General features: G+C 43.8%; 1 protein-coding gene across 2 annotated transcripts in view; it reads right to left on the bottom strand.

The window, feature by feature from the left end:
• Positions 1-19,709, bottom strand: part of CDH13 (cadherin 13) — a 981,274-nt gene that overhangs the window by 603,854 nt on the left and 357,711 nt on the right. For both annotated transcript variants that reach the window (XM_008689753.2, XM_008689752.2), the window contains exon 3: positions 9,518-9,726. In XM_008689753.2, the coding sequence (XP_008687975.1) occupies positions 9,518-9,726 (209 nt within the window). The remainder of the gene's footprint in view (positions 1-9,517; positions 9,727-19,709) is intronic.

Below are 19,709 nucleotides of genomic sequence, written 5' to 3'. Positions count from 1 at the left end.
ATCCCAGGACCCTGAGATCGTGACCTGAGCCCAAGGCAGCTGCTTAACTGACTGAGCCACCCAGGCGCCCCTCGCTTCTGTATTTTTAAGAAAGATTTCTAATCACTTTGACTTTTCCTATGCCATTTCATGTCTGATGAGAGCAGCCACACTGACAAAGCCGTGGTGACCAAGTATCTCCATGTGCCAGGTAAGGGGGGGTTTGAAAAGAGGTGATCACCCCAATATTAACACGTAAGAATACACTCATACTTGATTTATGGTAATAAGAAAAGGTAGGAGGTTAGAAGCATATCAGAGAACCCAGAAAAACGTGCATTCCGTCATATTATCTTAGTCCATCCAAGATACCAGGTGAAAGCTGATCTCTGATGATGCTCTATTGCTTTTACTTGAAAAGGCCCATGCAGCTGGTAGAAAGCAAGCTGTGGCTAGAACACAGGACCCACGGATTCACTGTGGACCGGAATACTGAGGGCGCCGCTTGACCGGCTCTTGGACCTGAGAGCTACCCTCCTGCTTCTTAGAGTCTCAGTTTCCTGACTCATAAAACACGAGTAACACCATCTGCTTCAAGCCACTGTTGTGAGGATCAAATCTATAGAATGCGTATGAAAACAACATTTTAAATTATAATTAAAAAATATAAGGGTAGGCAGTTCCCCCAGACTCCAGGACAATGAAGGTGAATGAGATCAAGTCTGAAATAACAGCAACTTGCAGCCGAAGAGACATTTACATGTGGGAAACCTTGTGTTGTTGCCGTAAGCTTCTTTCTCCAGAGATTCTATTCATGAGGAAAGTTTTTAAAAAGTGTCATGACAACACAGGACTTGTCCACCTACCTCAAATTCCTTTAGGAGTTTTGCTCAGCTCTGCATTCAGTTTTTTTATTTCTAACCACTTTTTAATTTTTCTATGTCATTTCATCGTCTTTACAGGAGAAGAGAAAAGCACCAGTTCTGTTGTAAATGTCAGTATTACCAAAATAGCAGTGACTAGAGAAAATCAGAAGGCCCAGGCCCAGCTCCCAGCTCTGCCGCCTGCTGCAAATGCTGACATTAGCTAAAGGACTCAACCTCTCTGAACTTGGGGTCCTTCCACATCTGCAGGGAAGAAACCGGACCACCAATGGCACAGGGTGGCTGTGAGGATCAGAGAAACAGACGTATGCGTGAGAGCATCTAAGACTATGCCCTAAATTCAGTAGGCACTCAGCAAATGACTCTTTNNTCCCTCTTTCAAAATACATAAACGTCTCTGGAGAACTCCAGGGAAGCCCTGTCCCACTGGAAGACATTTGCCACCCGTGGCCATTAAGCACTTAAAATCTAGCTAATCTAGGGGCGCCTGGGTGGCTTAGTTGTTGAGCGTCTGCCTTCGGCTCAGGGCGTGATCCCGGCGTTATGGGATCGAGCCCCGCATCAGGCTCTTCCACTGTGAGCCTGCTTCTTCCTCTCCCACTCCCCCTGCTTGTGTTCCCTCTCTCTCTGGCTGTCTCCCTGTCAAATAAATAAATAAAATCTTTAAAAAAAAAAAATCTAGCTAATCTACATTAAGATGTGTTGTAAGTGGAAAACGTACATTGAATAAGTGTTTAGTATAAATAGGAAAGTATAAAATTTCATAAATAATGTTCACACTGATTACTTGTTGACATGATAATATCTTAAAGAAATTATGTATTATATACATGTATATAGGGTTTTATATATATGTTGGGTTAAACTCACACACACACACACACAATATATGTTTATGAAATTTAACCCCATATGTATATATTGGGTGTGTGTATGTATGTGTTACTATAAGGAAACTTAAAATTACATATATGGCTCACATGATTTTTCTGTTGGACCATGCTGCTGCACAACATGAAATCTTGAGTTTTCACAAGCCAAAAGGAAGCTGTTTTTAATAATGTAGACTTTCTGTGGGATCAGTTATTTTTCCCCAAGCATTTCAATTAAATTAATCTTCAGTATACAGTTTTCTTAGTTCTGATCCACAAAGCAATCTGTTATATACTTAAATTAATGAATCAAAGGACATCTTTTTATCTGTATTTGAATAGTATCCCAGAGCTAAGAATCATAAACAGAACAATTTAGGCATGTGTCAAAATGTAATAGCCTAATACCTTACTCTAGATCCAATTCTTGGATCTGTACCATAACTTTCACGCTATATATTTTCCCTAATTTGGGTGACAGTCAAATGGACACTAATTCTCCTAACAGTAACTGGGGAGGCTTTTGCCATGCAGAGTGATCCCCCGCAGGGTTTCGAAGTTACCACACATGTTAAATCGGAGCCTACCCGCAGCTTTCATTCCTCATTTCTTTATGGCCAGTGTAAATGTCCAGATTGGTTCTCCACTGCAATGGTTGTAAAACATATTTCATGGGAGTGAGATCGATACCATTGACCAGCTTGGCAGACTTTAAGCCACTCCCAGTCAATGTGATAAGATCTTGAAACAAGGCCATTACCATAAGCTGGTGGCTCACATTCTCAGGGATGCTTTAAGGGAATGAAGTCAAGTTCCCTCTGTGCGGCATGACAGGGGCCTGGAAGGTTAGATGGCATAATGGCCAAAGCAGACAGGATTCAAATGGTTGGCTCAGAGTTGATAAAAATAGGAGTTAATCTCAGTAACACATGTGCAAAAATATTTTTGTCTAGAATGTATGAGATCAGGAAAGATGGGCAAGAAATATACAGAGGTGATAGCAACTCACCGCATACTTCAGTGAAGTCACCAGTCTATGACTGAGACCCTCTGTTAGCACTGGGCTAGGCATGATATTAAAAAAAAAATTTTTTTTTGTATACCCCACGCTGGCATCTAAACAAGGCTGGGGTATACATATAGCCACTGTTTCACAGATAAGAAAACCACCTCAAAGGGTTTGGGTGACTTTTCAGAGCCACATGACTGGCAAGTATTAAATGTGTGATTAGAGGTCATTCCGGGCCCCCCTTTATATCACGCACAGCTCAGCTAAATGTTACAGAGCATGCACACATGCAGGGACAGTAGACCCAGCCGCTGCTCTAGAGCCCCCAGACCCACAATGCCTCGAGGCACGCAACGGGTGGAACCCGAGCTTCCACAAGCCCTGGACTCACACGCCCTGATCCCCACCAGGGCCGAGACACAGAATTAGCAGCAATATTAACACCGGCAGCTGAGCAAGCAATGACATGTTTTATATTTTTATTTTAAACATTAGAAACAAAACACAACTCTTTCCTCCCAAGTTGTTCCTTCTTCTGATTGCTCCTTTCATTTTATTTTTTTGGAACTATTTCCATCCTAATTCTTGAAACTGGATTAGGAGCCAAATTTATGTCTTTTAAATGAAGAGTTTACAAGTGATGGTGATCTACCAAGATAAACAAGCCTTACATTTAGCTTTCTCAGTGTCTGTCATAACCTTCTCTATGCATTTTATTTTGGGGAGAATGTCATAATTGGGGGAAAAAAGGGGGGAAATAATTTTTCTGCATTTAATGAAGCAACTTCATTCAGAGACCAGTTTCCCTTTACTCAGAACACCATGTATTGACTTCTAGTGAACAAGTGTAAATGGGTCATAATTAACTTCTAAATACTGCCAAGTCGCTTGGTGTTTATTAAGTGGACCCATAGAAAAGAAGAGTCCTGGAAGACTCATCAGTGTTTCACACCCAGTGGACACCTGAGGAGGGAAATGATAATGATTCCAGTTCACGTGGTATTCTAAATTCCCCACAGGTGGTAGACCAGATAGAATTTGGTCATGATGGGCAGGGGTGGGAGGGCTGGGCTGTCTTGATTTGCCAGGCTCACTCGCCAAGCATTTATTATAGTCTGGCTTTGATGATAGAGTGATGAGGAATTACTGGCATGTTCATGGCACTTACTTTGTGCTGGGCACTGTCCTAAATGTCATTTAATCCTCACGACATATTTATGAAGTTGATACTGCTGTGAACCCATTTTACAGCTGAGGGAACCGGAGCAGAGGTGGTAAGTGCAGCGCTGGGAATCAAGGCATCATGGAGGCCAGGTCCCTGAGTTCAGGAGTTCAGAATGGAGATGGGAACCAGCACAAATAAATCAGCCAGTTAAAATTTAGTGCCATCATCGGGGAGCCAGTCAGGGTTCTATGAGGAACATGGAGGAAAAAACACTTAATGATCTGGGGGGAACAGTCAGAGAGGTGTCCCTAAGGAAGGGAGATCTTGGCAGGTCCAGAAGTATCAAAGGAGCTAGCCATGTCAGTTGGTGCTGGCCATGGGGACAGTGGGGCTATAGCAAGGGGGCATAATCCAGACACAGGAGCAGCCAGCATGAATGGGAAGGAGAGCTTGGCCAATTCAAGAAACCACAGTGGTTTGGTACTGGAGTGATGAGCCCAGAGTTCAGTGCAGGGAGTGCTGTGAAAGGTATCGTGCATTCGACTCAGGCATTTATTCAAAAGACATTCACTGAACACCAAATATATGTCAGGCACTGTGCTGGGTGCTAGGGATAGAGCCATGGACACATCAGAAAAGAACACGGTAAGGAAAGAAGAAAGGAAGGGAGGGAGGAAGGAAATAGGAAGGAAACAGACTACATTCCTGCCTCCAGGGAGCTTATACAGTCTTATCAGGGAGCCCGACTTTAAACACCTGAAATAAATGCAAAATTTGCAAACTGAGAAGAAGGCCACGAAGAAGTGGAACCATTGCTACCAAGGGAGACCCTCCTTTGGCCCAGGGAGCAGGGAAGCTCTTGGAGGTCAAGCAGTTCAGTAGGTCAACCCACCGACAGATGAAAGGAACCAGACTTGAGGGAAGGCGGCAGAGACCAGCCAGGCTAGACAGTGAAGAGCCTCTTCAGGCAACTATGAAGGTGACAGACTATTATCCCAGGGGCCAGGTGGGCTGATGAGCAAGCAAGGTCCCATTAAGCAAGGTGGAAAGTGATCATATTTGCATTTAAGACTCAGCCTCAGTGTGAGAGCTGGACCCAAGCCCGCAGCCCGCAGGCCCCCACACCTCTCCCTCCTGTTGCATTGCGCATCTCCTGCTCCACTCTTGAGGACCCAGCTGTCCAGGTCACGGGTACAGCTGCTTAGAGTGTGAACGCCCACATTTCAAGATGAAGCTGGTGGCCACAGTCTCTTTCAGCTCTCAAACTGGAATTCAAAATACATTTCTACAAGCTCCCTGATGTTCTTACTTCCCAGACTGACTTCATCCAGTTCTGTAATTGATGTCAGTATTCCTTGCTATAATCTACAGTCACAGAAGCTACAATTTCTTAAGTTAGAAAGAAAAAATAAATAAATAAGATGATTTAAAAAATTTTTTTATGCTAGACGTGAAATTGAGGTTGATGAGTCCCATTTGCACAGCAGGTAAAGACATCTCTACCTAAGATGCATACGGAATGAAACAGAGCTTGCCCATATAAACCTTTGGAGCCCTCTATCCAAAGTAAAAATAAATAAATAAAAGCAAGCACTCTGCTGTCTTCCCATTCACCGCTGTCAGGCAGTGAAGGACGGCAGACTCAGTGCGGACAAGCTACCGTCTGTCCAGACATACTTTCCTGAGTGGAGTTCATCATCACCTTCCCCAGGCTAGAAACCCCTCCTGTAAGCACGGTAAGCCTGGGCCCTTCCATACCAATCCCACCTCCCCTGTCAAAACACGGGGGACTAAGCTGCTCCTCTGCCCTCTCCGGTCCAAGGTGATCTTTCACTGCCCATATAGACAGCTCCTAGCTTCTGGGCAGCCCATTCAAAATGCAGAGACAGCTTGGGAGTCTATAATTAAGCTATTAACAACTAGACTTCACAGGTTTAGGCTTTCTGGGTGAAACGGGGTCGCAGGTAGCAGGTTAAAAATAAGAGAGACACATCATGTGATTAAAGATCTGAGCTTCAGTTATGGCTGCTGAGCCGGGCTTTACTGGGGTTTCATTCACCTTAGTGAATCATTCCTTCCAAAACGCAGTGGTGTGAAATTAGCCACTGCTATACCACTCTGTGGTTACCCCACTGCCCTCACTGAGCACACCTTCTCTTTCTTCCTTTGGCTTCAATTTCTCCTCCTGCCCTTAATCTCCACCTTCTGTCTCCTGGCCTCAGTGAGGTGACTTAACTCCCAGTACCTATCCTTTCTCTAGAGGTTCCAATATGGTACCATTGTTGGGATGGGTCTCCTGGTGTTCTGTGCTGTGCCCAATAGAATGATTCTATGATGCAGACTATTCTTACCCTTGTTTCATAGATAAGGATGTTGAAGTTTAGGGAGTTGGGTGGCTTGTCCAAAGTCACAATCATAGGCGGTGGAGTGGAAATTTGAACCCACTTAAGTTCAACACCAAAGCCAAAGGCCTACCACCATACTGTTCTTCCCCTAAGTGTTTACCCTAAGACCTATTCCTATATTCTCTATCATCTCTGTCAAGATGTTCCCAGTAGCTACCAACTCAACACATCCAAGCCTGACTAAACAAGCACCTTTTCTGACTGGTCCAATCCACTTCCATCGTCCTAGCCTCCACAGCTTGGACCCAACTAAACACTAAATCCTGGCTCTTTCCTCCTTCAAACCACACCTTCTATTTGTTGGTTTCTTCCATTGCTACTGTATTGCTCAGACTCATGCCCTCATCTATGGACCCATGGGTGGAAAAGAGAGTGGATGTTTGGATGGAAAGGCCAGATCTCAATCTCATTTCTGCCAATTTCAAGCTAGGGGATCTTGGCCAAAGTTTCACATCTGGAGGAAGGGGTGAAGTCAGCAGCTGCGCCGGGGTTGGGGGTGGTGAGGGTTAAAAACAATGGACATGAAAGCACACACTGAGATGCAAATACTTTAGAGGGTCCCAGTAAATAATACAATTTCTCACTTGCCTCTATGTCCTCAGTTTCCCCTATCTGTAAAGTGAGAACAGTAGCACATGCCTCACAGGCAGTGGGGCAGATTAACGAGTCAGCATTTGGGTCCCATGAGGGTAGCCCCCAGCAGACAGTGAGGGCCATGGACGCCCTGGCTGTGCTACCAGCCCAGCCTCTGCTGCCCAACCTGTCTCTAAAGGCACAGAGCAGCACTCGGCCTTGCTGCCCTGCTTGGTGCCTTTTCCACATATTTGTTCATTTTCCCTCCCCGCCCACGAGTGGCGCTGACTTGGGTGCTCATTGCTTCCCCTCTCTAGCAGCTGGCCTTTTGGCTGCACATTGTAGGGCCTCAAAAACACCAAACGGATATCTTTTAAGGATTGTGTTCTCCTTGGAGGAATTCTTTGGCTAGCTATATTGTTTTCCTATCTTTTATTTTCTTTTTATTTTTTTGGGTTTTTTTTTTTTATTATTACAGACACATCTGGGCAGCTTCACAAGGCCTATTTTCAAAACTCATGAAATTACTGGAGGCGGGAGGAATGCCCCGTTCTGCTGGGGTCCAGCAAAGTGAACAGCGCAGCGGCCTCCACCAGGCTTTATAAGAAGCCACAATGGCAGCCAGGCTTTGTGGGCAATGTGCTCAGACAGAGATGAATGAGAAATGGCTCTGAGGGGCCCGGCCTCCAGGAGGGTGTCTCTCTGGGACTCAAGAGGCCAGTTCTTCAAGACTGAGTCTCTTCATAGTGAACCCCAGGTCTCGGAGCCTATCAAGGTAGAATCTGTCCTGAGAAGTGCCCAGAATTCCCTCTGCTCTGCTTTAAGCTAAACAGTATGACATTGTCTTTTCTGGATTTAAAGATGAGCCATGAATCGCGATGAACACTGTCCATCTAAATACATCCCATCACACATGCAAACCCCCTTATGTGAGTCTCTGTACCATTTAATTGTTCCTAAGGAGCACTTTGTGCTGCACATCCCAGCAATTTTGTTACTTTAGATATTTACCAAGTCATTTATATCACAAGTTAGTGAGATGCTGTGAAAATGACCACGGCTAAGTAAGAGAAAAGCTTGCTTTTGTGGTGTCAGTGGGTTTCCACACTGGATGTATTCATCAATATCTTATTTTCTTTGAAAATACCAGTGGCACACTGCGGATTCATTTTTTAGCTTGCTATCTACCCTTAACTCACAGATTCACAGATAGGAAGGGGAATTGTGGAGTCTGTCTGGTCTAGGGATGGCGAATATATTCCATCCCTGGAAACATCTCTGAATGATCAATTGATAGTTGCTTCCAGAAGTACTGTATTGGGAAAGATACTCAGGTCAAGTCAGGGATAATTAGCAATATCTGCCATGAGTATGGTGACAGAATGGGGCAATGCACACACCACTTATTTGCCATCCCAGGCTGCTTCATCCCTTCAGTCTGAAGATAAAGAAGTTTTATGATTCTTTCAAGATCACACAGTCTCTGTCTCTGCTCCCCAGCTGTAGAAACAGTGTTCGCGCCATCCCCCACCCTCCACCACTGAACAAAATTAGCAGATAAAACAAGATTATGGGGAGAGTGGCAGATGGAGAAAGGCAGCAAGAATCAGGATTTGAAAAACTGGGTAAGAGCAAACCATCAAGCAGGCACAAAGGCTAACCACACCCAGCTGGGGACACACCATTGTTATTGTTACTGTTTCATCAGGGTCTTGCTATATGCCTTTCCTTTCTATCAAGAAACCGGAAGCTCTTGATGAAGGAGTAGGTGAGTACATGGTGGCAAAAAGTCTCGGTGATACAATCAGGAAGTCTAAAGGGCAGTTGGAAGCATTCTGAATGTGTGTAAACATGTGCACAGATGCAGGGACCAGCATGTGTGTGTATCTGGAAAGGAATGGGCACCAGGGCATGGCAAAGTATCAGTGTCATATGCAATGGCTGCCTTGCTCTACAATTATAGTGGGCCACCATGTTCTCGCCTGCCCAAGTACCATTTCCCATCCTCAGATAACAGCATGCTAATTTACTTTGAGAAACCACCTTGCACTCTCCTCCCATATGTTTTAGGTGGGGCTGACTCCACCCTGGCTTCAGAATAAGATGAGTGACTCAGACTTAGCCAACTAGAGCATTGCTACCCAATGGACACAGTGACTGGTTCTGGGATGGACACATGATCTAAGGAGAGTCAGTGAGATTTGATTTCAAGCATTCATTGGCATTATCAGGAAGAGGTGCTCTCTCGGGGGACTTGAGGCTGGGGAAATGAAGTAGAGCTGCTGAGATCACATTGGAAGGCAGAAAGGGATGTGACTGTCTAAGAGCGAAGCCAACAGAAGGAAACTAGAACCACAAAATGGGTAAGGATCAAAGCTGATGTCGTATCTGGGCACCGGTACACAGCCATGCCCGAAGGCAGAGTTATTCTGAAATATTTGCCACATTAGCCAATAATTTCTCACATACCACCACCACCTCCCCCCAATAGTTTTTTGAGTTGAGTTTTTGTCATTTGTAACAACAAAAAAGTCTTGGCCAATAATAAACCCAAGAACTATTTTCCGTATAAGACCTATAGACCCCAGTGCTCCTCTGTGGACCCAGTTTATCCCAAACAGCTGTGTTACCTGCAAGGAGCCCTGGATGTCTTTCCCCCCGACAATCACGAGTTCTGCCATGTCTTCTGCATGGGGAGTCCGGGCGTGGACGAACAGAGTCTTGCCCACCGCAGTTATGTTTTTCAGGGCAACTAAGCTGCCATCATTGTTCACCTTGAAGTATGGGCTTGAGACCTCATAGTGTAGCTTGTTGTTTCCCTTGCAGTCACTGAAGGTCACTGACGAAACAAAACAAAACAAAACAAAACAAAACAGATGAACAAAAACAAAAAGTGTGAGTAGGTTGGGCAGCTTGGTGCTGGAGAAATCTCTGACCGTTAAACGTGAGTTACCCCTCCCCACCCAGATCTACAAATGCTTATCCCCTTATCCCACAGCATCCCCTTGTAGCCCTCTGGCTTTGATTGTTTTGGGGAACTTCATTCAATCTAGATCTGTCCTTGATGACCTCCCATGTTCCAGGCAGGTGCTAAGCACCAAGGACGCAGACACAAACAGGATCTTTTAAGATAACAGCTCTGGGTTCCAGAGAATGGTTTGGAGAGAAGAGAGGCCAAGAAAACCAGTTAGTCTGGTGTTGTACCAATGATGCCTGGCCCAGATTAAGGCAGTGGCGGGATAGATGCAGACAAAATTCCTATAGTTGAATGGCTAAGTCGTGTATGGGAAGGAATAAGAAAAGCAGCTGTTCTTGTGGGCAAGCACAGAATTATACTGCTTGCTTTCTTTCCTCACCCCACTTTTGTTTTCTTAGCTCTCTGCTGAACAGGCTTGTTTGTTCAGCAAACCTTTAACTGAAGCATAACACAGATATAGAGAAAGCACATAAATCAGAATGTACAACTTGATTTTCGTAAAGTGGGCACACCCATACACCCAGGGCCTGGGCCCAGACACAAAATACTACCAACCCTCCTCTTCCCCTCCCTCCTGAGCACAATCCCCAGCCTCCTCCTTGAAGGCTGCACGATGCTGACTTCTAACACCACAGGTCTGTTCCACCTGTGTTTGCCCTTCATACAAATGGGATCATCCACTGCGTGTTCTCTTGTGTCTGGATTCTTCCACTCAATACTATGTCTGGGAGATTCAGCCATGTGTCTGTGAGTCACAGCAGTTAATCCTAACCATTGTGTAGTATTCCAGTATGTGGCTATAATGAATTTACCTATTCGACTCTTGATGGGCGTCGGAGCTATGTGCAGTTTGGGGCTCTCAAAATATTGCTACAGGGAACTTTCTTGCGTGTCTTTGGTGACAACATCCACCTTGGTCTGAGCACACTGTTAAAGCCATATAAATATTTGATGAACTAAGCTGATCTTTCTATTCTGGGAGATAATTCTTAAGGTGATAATAACCATATTAGCTGATAATGATAATAGCTAATGTGAATTGAACAATTTCCACACGCGAGGCTAAGTGTTAAGCATTTTACATGCATTATCTTATTTAATCTGTACAACGAATGAGGTACTTTTTTGACCCCAGTTTATAGATAAGGTAACTGAAGCTCAGAGAGAGCAAAGGAGGTCCTCCCCCCACCCCCGCCACAGTTTGTAAATGATGAAACCAACATTTGAGCCCTGGTCCATTGGCCTTTCACAATTACATGTTTCAGTAAAGACAAAGCCTCATATAAAATACAGCCCTCCTAAAGTCCCGTCAGAACCTGAAGACCAGGGCATGAACACCCAGTTCAATCCTGCCGCTGTGCTCCTGCCCAGCCCTGATGCGCACCGCATGGTGCCTCCTCGAGCCCCCTCTGCATCAGGGTCTCCCACACCTTTCAGGCTCCCGAGCCAACTTTAGGGACAACTTTGTGCAGCCGCATAAGTGGACTCTTGGGAGTCTGTAGTCCTCAGACACTTGCTCACTTCCTCTGACCATCTTGGTAGCCAAGATTAACTGGGCATGCCTGGTTTCAGTTTTTGGAGGTGAACTATGAAGGAGAGACACGTAAGTTGTTTCACTGTTGTCGGTTAGCATTCATCTACTGGAGGCACATTGCACAAATGTCAGGGCCTGCTGGATTGCCAGGATGCTGGCTGGTTCTGGCCCTGGCCCCTGGGAAGAACCCAAGAAGACAGAATGAACTGGGGGGGAGTGGGGAAGAGGGAGGAAATACAAACGTTTGTGGGGTTCTAGTTCTGCCTTTCTCTTCTTTTCCCTTCTTTTCCTTCCTATCTTCCTTCCCACCTCCACTACTCCCTTCCACAAATATTTACTAGGAATCTATATTATGCTAGATGATGGGTTTATAATGTTGAGCAAAGGGACACAGTACCTGGGTTGAAGTATAGTCAGAGAGAAAGACATTAATTCAATACCCTTACAAGTAACAGGGGACCTATTCCAGGCAGAAAGAGACACAACATGTGCAAAGGTCCAGTGGCATTCAGGGGATTGCAAATAAGCCAGTGCGATAGGCAAAGAGAGCAAGGAAAATGAGGAGCAGAGAGTGGAGATAAGCTGGAAATGTGGGGTCTGGAAGGCCACATCAAGACTTACTCCTTAAAGAAAGCTTTGGACCTTCCCATCACAACTATAGAACCAACTTGCCTCTACCTTAGTCTCATACAACTACAGCTTCCCTTTGCAAATGATGCCAGCACTTAAGGTCCTCCATGGCTAAGGTGTCCATTGGCCTCCCCTCCGGCCTCTGTCCTCGCTCCGTGTCTCACATATTACTCACCCCTGCGCCAGCCTACACCTACTATATTCTCCCACCCCCCTGCTCATATTGCTTCCTTTGTGCAGAAGTCACTTCCCACCTTCCTCACCCTGTTAACTCTTAGTCACTCTACGAGAGTCAGCTCCACAGCTTGTCCAAATATCCTCTTTGTGTTCCCAGTTTTCTGCACACAGGAACTTTTATATCATGTTATATTAATATGCCCATTTTATGTATCTGTTTTCCTTATCAGAACCAAGTGCAGAGGGGTACCTGGGTAGCTCAGCTGGTTAAGCGTCTGCCTTCGGCTCAGGTCATGATCCCAGGGTCCTGGGATTGAGCCCCGCATTGGGCTCCCTGCTCAGCCGGGAGCCTGCTTCTCCCTCTCCCTCTGCTGCTCCCTCTCCTTGTGTGCTCTCTCTCAAATAAATAAATAAAATATCTTTTAGAAAAAGAACGAGGAGCAGAAATTGAATCTCAGTTTTTCATTCGTCTCTATATCTCCAGCAATGAACAGACTGCTTTTGCATACAGGAGGCCATCAATAATGATTACACTTAATGCAATTGCTCTCCAGGGGCAAAATGATACTCTAATGGTGGTGGACTGGGCGCATGGTACCTCTTTAATGCTGGCAGCAGAAGCTGCTACAAGCAGGTGCAGGAATGAGAAAGAAGGTCTTTAGTCAACTCTTGTCTTAGATGAGCCCAGCACTGGAAATGGGTAGGAAATGAATGTCCATGCTGTCCCCTTAGTTCCTCGGACCTTGTGTGCATCCATTTATGAGAGTACTTGGCCTCCCATGCCTAGTTTTGACTTAGCTCATTAGTAAAGTCAGAGGTGATACCTTAACTTTCCTCCTAATCCCGGTAATGCTGTGTTTAGTCCCAAAGCTGGGATCAGCGTGTGCTTGTTGAACGAATGAATGTTTTGACAAATAACAGGAACAACACCTACCATTTATTGAGTGGCATCTGAGTGCCAGGCCGTGTGCCAAGGACTCTATATTCAGTCTTCTTTTTGTCTCAAAGCAATTCTAACCCACAGCAGCATTTTCAACTTTTTTTCCCCACTATGTACCCCCCAGGATTTTAGAACTGTTTGCCTAATTGCCACTACTGTCATGAAATTATTTGTTTGGTTGGCTGCTTTTTAAATAAATTGCCAAATTTTATTCCTTTTGAGAGAGAGAAACAGAAAGAGAGAGAGTTTGAGCGTGAGCTGGGGAGGAGCAGAGGGAGAGGGAGAGAATCCCAAGCAGGCTCCATGCCCAGTGCAGAGCCTAGCCTGGGGCTGGATCTCACAACCCTGAGATTACGATCTGAACTGAAATCAGGAGTCAGATGCTTAACTAACTGAACCACCCAGGTGTCACTACTGTCATGAAATTTTAATGGCACAGGTATACTGCGTGTCTGTGTACTTATGTCCCTCTGTGCTTTATATACACACACAAAGTGCAATGTTTTGCCCCTCCCCCATGCCACCCTCTTGGGGGAAATATAGCCCCACTGAAAAGGCATACTCTACAAGCATCATTTTCCATTTTACAGGAAAACAGACTGAGCCTCTGAGATTGACCAACTTGCTAGAGTTCATACACCCAGAGAAAGCAGGAACCTGCCCCCAGTCCCTCTGTCTACTTCTGCAGTTTAAGCTCTCAGGACATTCATTTTTTGGGAATTGATGCATAAGAGGGAATAGGGCAGTTGCCCCATCCTGACCCCTGATGCCACTCACTAATCCCTCTGGGCTTCTCAGAGGTCCCAGATAAGGGCATATTGAGAGACCACATTTACGTACAGGATCTGGCACATTGAAGACACCCAATATAGTCTAGCTTTCTTCCCAGCTTGTTTTATCAAATAGCTAAGGATTGCAAAATTGGGTCTCTGTTTTAGACACTTTTACCAATTCAGGAGCATCTGCTCCTGTTGTTCTTTTTCAAGGCTATGAGAATCACCTGGAGAGCATTTTAAAACATAGCAATACCTGTTCAACTTCCAACCAAGATTCTGATATAACTGGGCTGGGCTGGGGTCTGGGCACTAGTATCTCTTTAAAGTTCTCCAGGTGACTCTAATGCAGCTAAGGGCCAAGAACCAGGACCTCAGACAATGGACTGCTTGTCAAGATGCCAGGTTTCTACATTTCCCAGCCATCCTTGGCACAGAGAAGAGGTTGGGGACCTAGCATGCCAGGAACTGCTCTTCCCATGCCCTAAGAAAGGGCAGATTTAATGGCAGATTTCTAAACCCTTTTCCAAACCTGGTTCATGTGTAGCAGCCCTGTGACCTTGGGCAGACCACCCATCCTCTTTGCAACTCAGTGTCTTCATCTGTAAAGCGGGATGAATAATAGTACCTCCCTCACAGGTATTGTAATGGGGACTATAATTCTTATGGTGAGCATTCAACACGATCATATGTACCTACATGCATAAAACACTTAGGATAGAGCTCCATGAATAAGAATTATTACCATCATTACTCCTGTTATTGTGGGCATTAAGGAAGCTACATTATTTCCTTTTCCTACATAGCTTCCTGCTTCCAGCTAGTTTTCCACCTGCATCCTGGGTCCTTCTATCTCTTTCTAGTCAGGTACCCATGCTCTGGCCTGCTGGGCCGAATGTGGTTACCATGGAGATGGTTACTAGAGGCTCCTCTGCTGGGGCCAAGGGAGTGAGGCAGATGATTCTGATCCAGATCCCTGCCCATCTTTGAATCCTCCTACTTTTCTTGGCAAAGCCCTACCTGTCTCACGTGAGAGGTTACGAAGGAAAAAAAAAATGGCCTCAAAGAAGTGAAATTATAGTGCTGCACCCATAGTAGACTCAACAGACTTTCACTAAATGTTCTTGAAATGGATTGTTTGTACAGATAACTTCCTATCAATCTAAAGTATTATTTTTCCTAAAAGCATGACACTGCACTGAGAGCTTTACACTCATGATTGCAGTGAATCCTCACATGACCAGTTTGAGGTAGATAATTTGTTTCCTCTCTAGAAACTGAGACTTAGCAAGGTTGAATGAGGGGAAGGCTACACAGTTCCTGCTAGTCTGCCTGGGTGAATGTATTCCCTTTCTTCAAATGCTCCGTGTCCAGCCTCACATTTTCACCATATTTTCATAGCTGATCTAGTATTCACTTAATACTTTTATTTGTCTCACATTATTTATTCTCACAAAATTATTTGGAGATAACATTTATAATATATATTGGATGGGCCAGATGCTCCCCCCCCCCCCCAGTAGTGTTAAATTAAATCTAAGGAGTCAAATAAAAACACATGCCTGCCCTTGCAGGCTCTAAAGCCCTCAGAGTGATGTGAGTTCCACCCTCCTGAAATGCTGGCCTGGGCTACATTCCTCTCTGAATAGCCCTCATTTAGATAAATTCATGCCTGGCTCCACCCTACCTCAGGCTTATAATCTAAAAGGGATATGATAGAATTCCCTACGATTATTTGATATAATCTAGGAGGCCTTCTGATATCTGAAAGAATACGTCTAACATAAATAATGCAAGTTTGGGAAAGATGCACACCTTAGAAAAAGCACAAATCTCGACCTCACTGATGGCAGCAACTTTGGCCGTATCTAAATGGCAGATCTGAAGTATATGAGGAATACTTAATCAAAAGAGGAACAATTTACCACACTCTTATTTGACTTCTTCCTCCTAGAAAAACAGACTCTATTTCCCCACTGATTATAATCTCTTAAATGCCCCATTAAAGGGCGCAACTGATAGCATCAGCCTTACATCATTGTCTCATTTAATAACTTTGTTGACACAACCAAAATATCAGTGATTCTCAAACTTTTTAATAGAGATCAAGTCAGTGCATGTTTGGGGGCACAGAGTTCAAAGAACATATTAAGGATGAAATTGAATAGTTTATGTCTACCTTTTTTTTTTTTTTCAAATGTTTGTTTCTATAGAGACACCCTCCTAAATAGCTTGGAATGACACCATGAGGATAACTGAAAGGAAAAATTCTAATGAACAAGTTTGGGGACAAATATTCAAAATTTCTTTCTGAGTGGGAAAATAAACTATCTGTACTATTATGAACCTACAAAGGACTTCCTTACATAGTTTATCACTGTAGCATTTAAAATAGCTTCTAGAAAGAAAAAAAAAATACACACATATATATATATGTGTGTGTGTATATATATATAATATACTGTACGTGGGGATTTATTGGAATCAATTGCACAACATCATTCTTTGAGATAATCTTTGAACACCCCAGGAGAAGAAATGGGGAGTGAAAACTCCCCACCTGGGGGAAAAATGCAAATTAGACAAATGGCACCACTCAGCATTTCAATTATGCTTTCAGCATGTTTCCACTCAAAATGTCCTCTGGGCTTAATGCAAATGTCACAAAAAGACAAACTTTAGCTGGGAGACAAAACCACAATTGAAATGGAAAGTTTGGCACGTGAATTAAGGGGCTTAATCTTCCTGACCTTGATTTTATGCTTTTTTTCTTTCTTTTTTTTGAATGTGGTTCTTAAGGATGAAAATCCAAAAGGCATAGATTTCTTACCATCTTGAAATGTGTGAGCGAGCAAATTAAGCTGTATTATGATCCCAGAAAATATGAAAATGCAAATGGTTTTAAATTTATCCACAAAATATAGATCAGCCCTGCTCATGTAGATAGGTATGTACTAAAATATAGAATTTGTGCTATTCTGGTAAGTGCTTGAGGGTCAGTCTATGATCCACCTATGATCCATATAGATGGGCAAATGGTCCTAAATACATACATACATACATTTGTAGATACGTGAAAACTGGTCTGTACATAAATGGCAAGGCCTCTTAGAGTTGGTGTTCAGACTATTTGTACACTTGGGGGAGGATGCATGTGGATCAGGGGGCCTGTGGGCTCTGAATCAGTCTTCTCAGGAGCTGCATCTCCCCCACAGGTAGATATGGTTGGATCTATAGGTAATTTACTTCTAGCAATCTCTACTCACACACAGAAGAAAGTAGCATTGTTTCAGCAATATGATGGTAAAGGAAAAAGTCCTGATTCATATCATTTGCCAATGTCTATGGTGTAAATATTCTAAACATAGCTGATTTCAGATACCAATGTGCCTTCAGTTGGCTTGCAGATTTCCTAGAAACTTAACAACCAGCTCTTAGGAGTTCAAGTACTAGCTGACTCCAGCACACCACTGAGACCAGACAATGACTCTGTGCTGCAGAATATAAATTGTTTACTCTCCCTTATGCTATTCCAAATACCTCAGTACTTCTGTCCTAGTTAGTAAAACAGCATCCAGTTGTTCCATTAGCAAGAAGGGCCTACATATTGGTTGATTTGCTAGTCCTTGGCTGGGACACGGAAAGCCATGCCTTTCTGATAACTGAAGTAGCACTTAATTCAGAGACATCAGATGGACTCTCCCCAGGATACAGAGCAAGACTAATTGCTTTTCACATCCCTCAGTATCCCACGGGCATCCAGAAGTACCAACTTCCTTTAAAAGAACTCACAGGGCTTAGTCCAGAGGCTCTATGGACTTGCCCAACTGAGAGAAACAGAAAGCATTTCTCAAATATTCTAGCCAATCAAACCTTCATGAACATATGTTTAGTCCTACCCACATCGGGCCAGATCCTGGATCATACAATAGGAACCTCCTTCAGCCTTCATTCATTCTACCCTCCTGATTCCCAAGTGCACAGAACTGTATCCTATACTCCATGTTTGGCCTGGAATCAGCCCTGTTGTCGGCAGAGCTTCTGTAAGGTTGTGGGCATGGTCCCAACCATGACTGATTAGCTCAGGAATAGATTTCACCTCAGAAGGCTTTGTAGATTTGATAGGTGCAGAATGCACAGTCTTAATACCATCTTATGTTTCAATTCCAACTTTGATAACATAGTTTCAATTCTATCATGTCAGGCAAAGATATCATAATGAATGATCTTGTCAAGTGATCTTCTGCAGAAACCTATTTTTACCATGTAAACCCTTAGGGGCTTCCTCTTGGAACAAGACAGAGCCCATATCTGCTTTCAGGGGATTTTCTCTGACTACCATTAAAAACTGAGTTGCTAGTTCTGAAACTAGTCTTTTCTGTCAGGGTGTTACATTTTCCTCTTGTTACAGATTCTTTAAAATGTGGCAGATTGTTTTCTGAAAGAATACTGTCCATTGTCTATCCCATGGTACTTATAATGACTATGAATTTGTATTTCAAATTGGAATTACTTCCTGTGGCATAGTGCCTGACACAATATACACTCAGCCCTGTTCATCGAATGAATAAATAGCAGAACTGCAACTTGACAGCTAAGCAAATTTGAAAGTATCCAAACAAAAGTGAGAATGATGGCCCAAACTCACATGAAGATTTGAATAAGCCAATTGAAAGTCACCCAATCAGCGAGATATTAATCACAGATTCAGCATCTTTGAGAGTCATCAAGTCTCAGATTTACAGGGATCCCTCTCAGTGATTTCATAGTACTAGCACATGGCTCTTACAAACCCTTTAGTTTTTGAGTTATCTAGTAATTATGTGCAAACAAGCCTTCCTCCCTACTTCTGTGTATAGGGTAAGTTAATGAGAAGAGAGATTTGCTCCACTACAATGTTCAAGATTTTTGGCTCTGCAGTTGGGAGTTGTCTGGGGACATGGGGCAGTGTGTCCTGGCTGAGCCTAAATTGTGATTCAGATCCTGATTATGTCTGATGCAATCGGACCTGTGATTTCCCAAGTAACTCTCCACTGCGTGGGCAGATCTACATAGGAAGGAAAGGGCCTATCAGGAGGACAACTTCTACATGAGCACTTAGAGAAATGCAGAAACAGAAGGAAGACAGAGAGAACTCAACATTAGTTTCCTAGTCCAGCCCCATGGGGTTGTAGCTCAGGGAAAGAATAAGCTACATATACAAGCTTAAAGATTCACAAACTGCAGGCAATTTAGGTAATCTCATGCACTGTTAGTCTAGTTCCTCACAAACCGCTATGGTGAATGGTGGCTTGGCCCTATTTCCGAATGGAATACACTTGACTTTGCTCTGGTACAATGAAGACTAAAGCAGCTTTGGGTCTTCAGGCATCTTGGGGGTCCATGGCTTTGGGGATCCTAGAGATGGGCTTGAGAAACAGCCTTCTCACAAAAGCAGTGAGGAGACACTTCCTTTAAGAGCTTTTCAGGTATGTTAAACAACAAAGAGGCTAGAAGGAGAAGTCATGGGAGAATAACTTGTGAGTTTGTGTGAGGTTTTTCAGAAATAATCTCAATGATGGTCAGGGGAGGTGGGTCTGTTGAGGTCTCACAATTGTGCAGGTGGGGACTACAAGAATGTGTAGTGAAAATATTAGTATTTGCATGAACTCATTGTTGTCCAAATACTAGAAAAGCCTGAAGAAATTCACGTTACCATTTGGAAGCTCCAGTTCTTTCTGGATGAAATAATTTGTGTGTCACTTGATACTCTGAAGTATGATCTAAATGACTATGCAGCAAGAATGGTGTG

The sequence above is a fragment of the Ursus maritimus genome, unplaced genomic scaffold (assembly GCF_017311325.1).
Source record: "Ursus maritimus isolate PB19 unplaced genomic scaffold, ASM1731132v1 scaffold_19, whole genome shotgun sequence".
Classification (NCBI taxonomy): domain Eukaryota; kingdom Metazoa; phylum Chordata; class Mammalia; order Carnivora; family Ursidae; genus Ursus; species Ursus maritimus.
The sequence above is the reverse complement of the archived record's forward strand: the minus strand, read 5'-3'. Positions and strand labels throughout refer to the sequence as shown.